Here is an 11,483-nt window from a genome sequence, read left to right as displayed (position 1 = left end):
TCAACAGGGGAACGGCGTTGAAGCCTCTAGCTCCACCGTTAGTCCTTTGCTCAGGAGGAACGCTTCCTGGTTGGGTTCACGACCCAGGAAGTTCTTCAGCATCTCATAGCCGTCCTCAGAACCACCGGGCTTCAGGATGCAGTTCTTATAGGCCAAACCCACCTTAGGGTTCATGATGCCTTCCTGTTTGAATCGGGTGTAGAACATGTCCATGGAGAACACCTCGCTCCACAGGTAGCCATAGTACTGGGCATCGTAGCCGCCTGCCAGGTGGCCAAAGGTAGCTGGCATGTTGGTCCCTTGAGAAGCAGGGACTCCCAGGAGCTCCTTTCTGAGCCTGTCATATTCCTCGGCCGGGTCCAAACCAGTCCGAGTGTGTAGAGACTGGTCCATTTTAGCCAGGACTATCTGCCTCAGGTTGAACATACTGGTGTTGGCGAGGCGAGACTTGATGAGTTTGTCCAGCAGGTCGACAGGAATCGGAGCTCCTGTCTTGTAGTGTTTTGACATTTTCTGCAGCGATTCCTTCTCCCAAACCCAGTTCTCCAGCATCTGGGACGGAGCCTCCACAAAGTCTGTCTCCACGTTGGTTCCACTGAACATGGCATAGTCGGTCTGAGCACAGAGCTGGTGCATGACATGGCCAAACTCGTGGAAGTACGTCGCCACCTCATCGTGCTGCAGGAGGGAGGGAGCGTTGGCTGTGGGCTTGCTGAAGTTGGCTACCATGGCGGCAACAGACATCAGTCTGCTCCCATCAGACAGCAGACAGCCAGGCTGCAGGCCAAAGCAAGCTGCATGGCCATACTTCCCCTCTCTGGGGAACAGGTCGAGGTAGAACTGTCCAACTGTTTGTCCAGAGGAGCGGTCAGTGACGCTGTACAGTGTGACATCAGGATGCCACACAGGGGCGCTATCCACCAGGCTGAACGACAGACCCAGCAGGTCCTGGTAGATGTCCAGCAGACCCTGGGTCACAACCTCCATGGGGAAATACTCCTTCAACTTATTGTGATCCACCGCATAGTGGGTCTCTTCCACCTGGTTCATAAAGTATTGAGTGTCCCATGCAAACAGGTCTCCATTGAATGGCAGCCCTCTCTTCTGACACTCCTTCTTCTTCAGTTTTAGGAGGATTGCTCTCTCCTCGTCTCCCAGTGGTTTCAGCTTACGGGCCAACTCCTCCAGAAAGATGGAGACATTCTTTCCAGAATTTGCCATGTTCATCTCCAGGACAAAGTCAGCGTGATTGTTGAATCCCAGCAGAGCGCACCTCTGAGCACGTAGCTCCACCAACTCCTTCAAGATGGCAGAGTTATCATCTTTACAGCGCGAGTTAAAAGCTTTTTCCAGTTTTCTGCGTGTTTCAGGGACAAAGCATTTCTTCATGGTGGGGAAATAGTGGGGATACTTCAAAGTGACCTTCAGCTTGTCTCCATCTGCCTCCAGGGAACTCAGGAAGTCCTCAGGAAGACCACCCAGTTCATCTCTGCTGAAGGTCAAACTGGTGGTGTCTTCATTCAGGTGTTTGTTGAAGTCAATACATAGATTACTTAACTTTTTATTAATAAGCTTTATCTTGTCTTGATTCTCTTTGGGGAGATGCAGTCCATTCCTTCTGCCCAGTTTCACCAGTCTCTCCATGTATCTCTTAGCCTCTGTAGTCAGACTGTCTGCATCCACCGTCTTCTCCAGAGATACAATCCTCTGGTAGACATCCTCTCTCATGCTCTTCTCCACGTCAAATTCAGACAGCTTCTTATCTGCATCTGTGCTGGCGGTCCTCACCTCCTTACTGGAAGACACGTGCTGGGGGAAGTCCAAGGTGTTCCTCTGGACAGTGTACTCCACCTCCATGTCAGCCAGAGTCTTCAGGGTGTTGTCAAAGGTCACACTGTCCAGGTCCAGGGAACCAACAGCATCGTACACTGTCTTGGTCCTGGCGATGATCTCATCACACACCTGCTGGATCTGTTCAGGGCTCATATCCCAGTGTAAGCGGTTCTCACTGCAAACACGAGTAGGGCTACCGAAAACCACTTCTCCTAACGATTCCATTTTAATGAAAAGCTATTTTTTTTATTTAGCTCTGAGAGTTTTGATCAATGGGCTTACAATGCACAGGTGATATTGTAGACGTTTCAGGGTTCTTTTTCTGATAGCCCTATCTTGATTCCTCTCCTATTATTTTAGTGAAGAGCTTCTTTTAGTACAGTGCTGCTTTGAGCAGAATATTATGATGTTGATATGACCATTGGTAGAGAGACAATATGCAATACTCTATATAATTTGAAACAGCCGTATCTGCAGTCTTCCTATTCCTTTTATTATTGTCCTATGACGTGGTTGTGATGTAGCCTATATATGACGTTGGTTGTCGTGATGTATGTTCTATTTGTGTTCTCCTATTTAACTTTGATTTGTTTAAAATCCGGCTTATGGTTGTTATGGTGTAGAATACATAACAATGTGAGGTCATGGTTATTAGAGCAGATCCCAAAGGTAGTGATGGTGGTATTGCTATTTATGTCTTACTGTAGGTTAAATGCATGTGTCTGTATTACATTCAATTCCATGACAATTTGAGTTGCTGATACTGCAAATCATGGTTGCCGTATTTGCAACTACTGTACTACCATAGGTTGCCATAGGCCAGTTTAACTGAGGTTCTAGCTGATCTGTGTGAATATGTAATGAGCATAATAGTCTAGTCAGTCTGTGTGCATCCACTGTCTTCTCCAGAGCTACAATCCTCTGGGACTGGTAGACATCCTCTCTCATGTTCTTCTCCACATCAATTTACCAGGTACATCGGATATTACATAACTGGGTGGGGCATACATTTCCAAAATTGCATTGTCCCAACTTACATCATACCTGACCTACCTTCTCCAAAACCGATCATTTCCATCTTTTGGCAGTGCAGCGGAGGACAGGACATCCATATTTTGAAAGTTCAGAAACGTGTCTTAATGCTTTTTAACCTTTTTTGTGGGGACAAAGATGCATTGGCCACATATTAGATATGAGAGAGAGAGAGAGAGAGAGAGAGAGAGAGAGAGAGAGAGAGAGAGAGAGAGAGAGAGAGAGAGAGAGAGAGAGAGAGAGAGAGAGAGAGAGAGAGAGAGAGAGAGAGAGAGAGAGAGAGAGAGAGAGAGAGAGAGAGAGAGAGAGAGAGAGAGAGAGAGGAGAGAGAGAGAGAGAGAGAGAGAGAGAGAGAGAGAGAGAGAGAGCGCGCGCTTAAATAAGGTAGCAGCATGTGCCAGCCAATTACACTTACCAACTGTCCCAGCTCTGTGGAAAATGAATAGACCACCCAGTAGACAGTGTGAACAAGAACATAACAAACAAAAGACAGTCGACCAAACATTTCACCCAACACAGATGTGCACTGCTCACCGAGCCAGCTGTGCCAGCATGTCTGAAACAGTAGATACGGTTGGTATAAGAGCACTGGAACAGTTCCATTTAACTTTAACCACATGATGAACAATAGCATCCCTATTCTGGGGCCGAACATTCAGTGAAAGTTCTGTGTGGAAGACTACAACTGCGACTGAACATTAACGGCTAAGGAAACATATCTTCCAAAAGAAACCAACTGGTAAAAATATGATTTTCATTGCTGTTGGGAGGAAACCATCTAACTCAAATTTTGAGGTTTTTGAACCAATGAAAAGCAGTAAAAAGCGCTTCGGATGAAACCTCTTAACTCCATTGGACCCTCAAAATGTCTGCTAAACTAAAGCAACTAACTCCACCACCTCTCCCCCACCTCCCCCCTCTCATGGAAGTAACTGTCACAACACCAACATTGATGAGGCAGTATTGCTTTGTTTTCAAAATATGTTTTTTTTTCATTTCTTGATAAATGTATATTTTTAATTTCCAGAACATTGTGGAGTTATGTGGTTTCTCCCCAACAGCAGAGATGTATAATTGTGCCCACTGGATAGCATATACAGCAGACATCTGCCTTTGTGGGACCACCTGTGGCCCCTTCAAGGCCAGGGAACAAATGGCATGAATGGAATAATACAGTTGTCTCGCTGGTCAGCTAAATATAACATGTTCTGTCCTTCTGATCCTGATCCACTGTCTGCTTGGCCGAGTTATTCTGAGTAACCTCCAGACAGTGGCCTTGTGGTTAGAGTGTCCGCCCTGAAACTGGGAGGTCGGGGTTCGATCCCCGGCGGGGTCATGCCAAAGACTGTAAAAATGGGACCAAATGCCTCCCTGCTTGACACTCAGCATCAAAGGGTTGTATTTGGGAGTCAAATCTACTAATCAAATGATTCCAGAGCGCGGCACGGCTGCAGCTCACCACTCCTTGGCTGCGGCTCACTGCTCCAAGAGATGTGTCAAATGTCCAAAATCGAAAGGGAAAAAAATAAAGATAATACATGTTCCTGTTCTTCTAATCTAATGTAGTTCTTTAATCACAAGCTCAAAGTTCTAAAACCCCTTTTACCCAACATTTCTATTTTTTTTTCTCCAATATAGGCGAAAAGTTAAAAATAATAAAAAATTAAATAAGTTAATACTTTTTCAAATAGGGAAAATTGCAGATGTACAAGCTCACAACACATTGTGATGCAAAGTTGCTGTCGGGAGGAAACCTCATAACTCCATTTCTGAGGTTTTTGTGTTGTGTGTTGTTTCGAAAATATTGAACCAATAGAAAGTAGTAAAAAGTGCTTTGGACAAAACCTCTTAACACCACCTCTCCCCCTCTCATGGAAGTAATTGACAATATATAAAGTGACAACACCAACTTTGATAAGGCTGTATTGCTTCGTTTTAAAAATATAAGGTTTTCTTAATTTCCTGAAAATGTTATATTTTTCATTTCCTGAAAAATTTACATTTCCTCCCGACAGCAGAGATATAAAGTATAAAATTAGGGCATACATTTAATTAAGAAAAACACTAAAAGGTGAAATATGGACATATTAGGTTTCTGCCAGATAATAGAACAATATAATAAAGCAATAAGCCACAAGAGGTCTCAGGTTACCGTGTATTTTATAATGGCTGAGAGGCGTGGTGAGACACTGTTAGGTATTTTTCTTTTGTAGATCTGTGATTTTGGTGGATGACGGTTTTCATGTGAACTATGACCCGGTGTCCCCTATGGTCTTGCAGAATCATGGATTATAATAATGCCCTGTGACTGACATTTGATGTCAGGCTGTCCCACTGACTTTAAAATAGTATGGTTCTGAGTTTAGATAGTAAAACTTCTCCCCTAGCCAGCGTTGTTAGATAAGAATAGTTTTGTTTCCGTTGGCCATAACACCCAGCCTCTGTGTTTTTGCCCTTGAAGTTAGCATTCGCTCTAACAGACTGGTAAACTGCACTCAATGACGTTATGCCCTGTCGCCCGGTTCCACTAACTGATATTGCAGGTCCGGACTATCTGATGGGTATTTTTCCACCATATACTTTAAAGACTATAAAAACAAGGACCAAGGACTGTATTCAAATAGTTACTATAAATAGCTTCGACAGCAGAGCTATTAACAAATCATTAACAACCTGTTTGTTTACATTTGTAAATGATTACTAAAACCTTTTAAACTAATTTACAAATCATTTATAAGGTATTAGTAAGTAGTAAAACTATTCATTAATAAGCCATGTATAATACATCTGTAAATGATTATTAAATAATTTGTAACTGATGTTATATAATACAAGCTATTTGTATATTAGGGAAATGTGTTTGTTCATGTTTAACATATACTTTGTAAAACATTCCTAAAATATCTATAAATCCTTAGTACATGTTATTAAGTGCCCTATAGTAAAGTGACGACAGTTCATCATTTACAACTGTCTGTTAATGTGTTTGTTCATGTTTAACATATGCTTTGTAAAACATTCCTAAAATATCTATAAATCCTTAGTACATGTTATTAAGTGCCCTATAGTAAAGTGACGACAGTTCATCATTTACAACTGTCTGTTAATGTGTTTGTTCATTTTTAACATATGATTTGTAAAACATTCCTAAAATATCTATAAATCCTTAGTACATGTTATTAAGTGCCCTATAGTAAAGTGACGACAGTTCATCATTTACAACTGTCTGTTAATGTGTTTGTTCACGTTTAACCCTACATCATTTTATGTTGAAGATGTTGTGTTGCATTGTGGGTAATCCTCAGTACAGAGGAACTCCATACTGATGGTAAGATGGTCTCCTGTTTGCTCAGGCACAAACAAATTAATTACAAACATCTAAGCTTCATATAAGTGGCCAAATATGCACTGGCCACTTACAGTATATGAAGCTTTACAGCTTTACATAGTGTTATTCAGTAACATTCGTTTTTGTATGACATGGTATCATAAAGACATTGTTTATTTAATGGTTTGAAAAACGGTTAGCATGTTAGCTAGCTGTTAGCTGTGCTGTGTAGCCTGTGTTACATGAGAATTCACTGACATGGAGTATGACACAACATACTCCATGTCAGTGAATTATCATGTAACACAGGCTACACAGCTAACATGCTATCCGTTTTTCAAACAATTAAATAAACAATGTCATATGATACCATGTCATACAAAAACGAATGTTACTGAATAACACTATGTAAACATGAGTGCATATCTGGCCACTTATATGAAGCTTAGATGTTTGTAATTAATTTGTTTGTGCCTGAGCAAACAGGAGACCATCTTACCCTCAGTATGGAGTTCCTCTGTACTGAGGATTACCCACAATGCAACACATCTTCAACATAAAATTAAATGTGAACAAACACATTAACAGACAGTTGTAAATGATGAACTGTCGTCACTTTACTATAGGGCACTTAATAACATGTAGGCCTACTAAGGATTTATAGATATTTTAGGAATGTTTTACAAAGCATACGTTAAACATGAACAAACACATTAACAGACAGTTGTAAATAATGAACTGTCGTCACTTTACTATAGGGCACTTAATAACATGTACTAAGGATTTATAGATATTTTAGGAATGTTTTACAAAGTATATGTTAAACATGAACACACACATTTCCCAAATATACAAATAGCTTGTATATATTATATAACATCAGTTACAAATGATTTAATAATAATTTACAGATGTATTATACATGGCTTATTCATGAATAGTTTTACTACTTACTAATTAATACCTTATAAATGATTTGTATATTTGTTATAAAGGTTTTAGTAATGTAATAATACAAAGGTTGTTAATGATTTGTTAATAGTCTACAAACTGCTTATAAACGTTTATAAATGCTTTATAATGGGGTCATTACAAATGATTTTAATAATCATTTACAGATGTATATAAATGGCTTATTAATGAATAGTTTACTACTTACTAATACCTTATAAATGATTTGTAACCATAATTATAACGGTTTTAGTATTCATTTACGAATGTCAACAAACAGGTTGTTAATGATTTGTTAATAGTCTACAAACTGTTTATAAACGTTTATAAATTCTTTATAACGGGTCATTATTGTAAAGTGCTACCGAGTAGGTAATGGTACTTAGATTACTAAAGTAAAAGTATTTATTCTGTTCCGGTGTTCCGGAGCTCTCTCTAGCTCCAAAGCTATCTGTTATCGAAGCTTTTCCTTATTTATCATAGTCTTTATTTGAATACAGTCCTTTAAAGTATTATGGTAGAAAAATACCCATCAGACACGACCCGCAGCAGAGCTGCTCCAGAACTACTCTACCGGGACTGCGAGGTATAGATCAATCTGGCCTGTAGAAGGACTATAGGCTCTGTGGGTTGACTCCTGTCCGGGCCCCTCCTACGTCTCACCAGGTCCACTCCTGCTCTCACCAGGTCCAGGACCTTACTCCCAGCACCAGGCACTTCACTTCATTCCGGAGTGGTGGATTATTGACCGCGATGGTCCTGCAGGCTCCACCTGGGCAATTATGTGAAGACTTGAGTTACTATAGTTGCTTTGTAGATTTTGATTATTATAACAAAACACACTAACCAGCCTATTTGAAAATAGGATCTACAAACTCAAACTTGTAGATCAGCTATTTTCAAAATATTTTGGTATGCATTTTGAACTTGTGAAATGGGACATTCTGCACAATAGTTTACTTTTGGTACATTTTTTTGATACAAATACTTTTGTACTTTTTTTTGTACATTTCAAATTCCGGACTTTTACATTTCCACAATACAGAATTGATACTTAGTAAGTATCACTTCAGTTCTTCATAGTGGCTCCCTGTCAGTCAAATAATTTATTTAAAATACTAATTGATTTGTAAAGCATTGAATGGTTTAGGGCCAAAATATACAGTATTTCTGATGTTGTGCTATATATACTTTAATGTACCTCTGAGGTAGACTGGAACAGCTCTGCTTCATGTCCCTATGATGAAAACAAAAATGATGTGGAGAAGCAGTATTCAGGTTTTTTATGCACCATAAATCACCACACCACAAACTCCCAGAAAACTGCAGGCTTGATAAAACTCTTCTCCGAAAACTGCAGGCTTGATAAAACTCTTCTTTTAAATCTACTGCGACTATTGAGGTTGTTTTAATCATTCTTCTGCACTGTAGTTTTGTTTTTATGTTTTATATTCAAATATCCTTGTGTTTATTTTGTTCTGTGCCTTGCTTAATGTTTTGTGTAAAATGCTCACTGTTGAAATGTGCTATACAAATAGCACTTGCCTTCCTTTGCCTATGAAATATCAATGTATTGTACAGGTCTGTCGTTTTTACACAGTGCATTTTGTTTGTTAGGGAACAAGGGGTCAACAGCTTAGAGATACTCTAAGATACTCTCTGGGGGGGGGGGGGGGGGGGTACTACTTGTGAGTGGGGAGTGTTGGCTGATAAATGAATATCAACATCCTAATACATCCTAATACTGGGGGGTCAAATTATGACAGGCAATTCCTGCTGTCAAAATATGACCCCCCCAGATCACCCGCAGCAAATCACCCATGCTGCAGGTTACAAATCACCCGTGCTGAGGGTTACAAATCACACGTGTTGCAGGTTACAAATCCCCCGTGCCACAGGTTACAGATCACCATGGCTTCCTGTAATGTTGGTTAGGTTAGGGTTTGGGAATGTGAATGCCATGCTACCAAATCATATAGTGAAACAATAGTGTCAGTCACACATACAGGCTAGTGATTCTCAAAGTGGTTCTACAGCCCCTCAAGGACCCCGGTCCCCAGCTAAATTACTGATAATTTGGAACTACTTTGTCTCTTAAAGACTGTAACCGAGTGTACTATAGCCTAAATTACATTTTCTTAATTGCAGGCAGATCGTGTGAACGCATACTGATTTCGGTTTCTCTAAAGTTGGCTTTTGCCTTCTTAATTGCCTGTTCAAACGTATACTTTGCAATTTTGTGTTGGTCTACATCCCCAATGACTATAAAATGCTTTCTTTCTCCATTGTTTGTTGTTTGTTTGTTGTCTAAGACCTGTTTTCAACACTGCCCGTCTTCCCGACCGTCCATCCATGCAGTGTCTGTCTGTGAGCAGCTAAGCGGGGTGCATACGTTGGTTAGACATACTAACAGTCCGACAGGCATTAGTTCGACAACACCGTTGTTACAACTCACCCGTGGCTTCCTGTGTCCGGTTTTGGGTAGGATGTCGGACTCATGTCTACTAAGGAAAGGGGTGATAGTTCCATGACAGGATCATCTAGGTCTAGATTCTAGACCTATTTTGAGTGATTAATCAATAATAGGATTGAAACCACATTGGGATGTCAAAGGGCACCTGTTTTTTGCTGATTTGCCAGCCACTGTTAGGCTATACTTAACATGTCCTAATATATTTATTTGTATTTAGACAATATAATAGTAAAACTTTTGTCTACTTGCTGTGACATTCAAAACCAGCCAAATAAGGTGCGTGGCATCAAAATGAATCCCAGCTGTTTTACATTCCATCTGGGATTCTGCTGGGCTGATCTACCAGTAAATCATTAGGATTCTCACTGTTTTCTATCTGGCCATTCCACTCTCTCAAACCCACTGTGCTTCTAAAAGCCTATAATGACAAGCCTAAAGCATTTTGGGACTTTGGTTGGGATTTTGGTTACATACACGCACGATACCAGTCAGATAGTTCGAGCTCTGTCCTTCATAGTGAGTGCATCTGTAAGAAGTGTTCCATCTTCCTATTACCTTGTGGAAATTGAGCATTCCTGTAATTTGGGGGTGTTGGTGTTAAAAATGACCGCTGTGTCATGTTGCCATGAGTCATGAGTGGGTTTACTGTCACTGATTGCTGTAATTGACTTCCCTCTCTGCCCCCAAAAATGGAAGAAGCTCCTTACAGTAATTTTCACATTACTTGGGCGTGTGTGTGTACAACAGAACTGTGTTGGGTATCTTATCCGAGAGTATGGACAAAACCAATGCTATTTTGTTATTCTCCTCAATCCCTTGAAGGGAGAAATCAAATTTTAGGGAGAGTTATACATCAGATGACTGACAGAGATAAGTGGAGGAGATGAAATTGTAAATAAGACTGAATAACATACCGAATAAAAGACTCAATAGACAATGACAGTCACTTGTTGACAGTTCAAGTGCCTTCATTTTCTAGATGAACACCTATCTACAGAGGTGAAAAGGTTTGCAACTGCATTAACTGTTAACCAATACAGATCCTTTCAGTTCTGCTCTCCCCAGTAGTATATGTAGGTTTATTGGGCTCATAATGTGAGACATTTGCAAGGACGTTATGCAGAAAAGAAAATATTCAATGCTCACGCTTTTATATTGATTCTGTTTTCTGTCTTCTTTAATAATATCTTTTTTGTGGGTTCACTGACTTGGAACTCTCCCAAGTGAGCTGTTTTGCATCCACACTCAAGTCTTCCCGTCCCTACAAGACCCTTCCCCTTGTCTTCCGGGCAGAGATGATGAATAGTGCAGGGGCGGACCAATATTCTTTTCAGTTAAAGAGAACTATCCATACAGAAAATTAATAGAAAGATACATACGGCCATGGTCATGATCTCTGAAATGTAACACATCTTAAACTATTAATTTGTTCATTCAATTTCACACTCATGACTAATCTACAATACAACTAGAAAAAGTGCCCCTCTGGGGACAGGTCTTCACCAGGATGTTCACCAGGTGTTTTCAATTAATGGCTGGCCGCTGGCATACGGTACATGACAGATCCGGCTTGATTGCACTATACGACTGTAAAGATGAATTTACTTTTTTATTTTAAGATTGACACATTTTGAAAGCTTGTTAAATCATGAGACATTAGCCTACTGTAGGCCTATTCTGCATAATGAATAGCCTAGCTATTTACTGAACTGGTAGGCCTACTTTAAGTAGGCCTATTAATGCAAATACGTTTGTAGGCTTTGTAATGAAAGTAAATTGTTGAATGCATGACTTTTACTTGGCCTAGTCGGGGGGCTAGCCCTATAGGCAGTGTTGGGTATATTACTATTATTTGGAATATATTTC

At 40.3% G+C, this 11,483-nt stretch overlaps 1 protein-coding gene across 1 annotated transcript; it reads right to left on the bottom strand.

The window, feature by feature from the left end:
- LOC310859687 (thimet oligopeptidase-like) lies at positions 1-2,058 on the bottom strand (the record flags this gene model as incomplete). Its single annotated transcript, XM_083766373.1, has 1 exon — positions 1-2,058. One exon carries the CDS (start codon positions 2,056-2,058, stop codon positions 1-3), a length of 2,058 nt encoding a protein of 685 aa, XP_083622499.1.
- Between the last annotated feature and the right edge of the window lie 9,425 nt (positions 2,059-11,483).

This window comes from Protomyctophum parallelum (assembly GCF_964188405.1).
Source record: "Protomyctophum parallelum genome assembly, chromosome: 6".
In the NCBI taxonomy this organism is placed as follows: Eukaryota; Metazoa; Chordata; class Actinopteri; order Myctophiformes; family Myctophidae; genus Protomyctophum; species Protomyctophum parallelum.
Note: the sequence above shows the minus strand (reverse complement) of the source record. Positions and strands in the feature narration are given on the sequence as shown.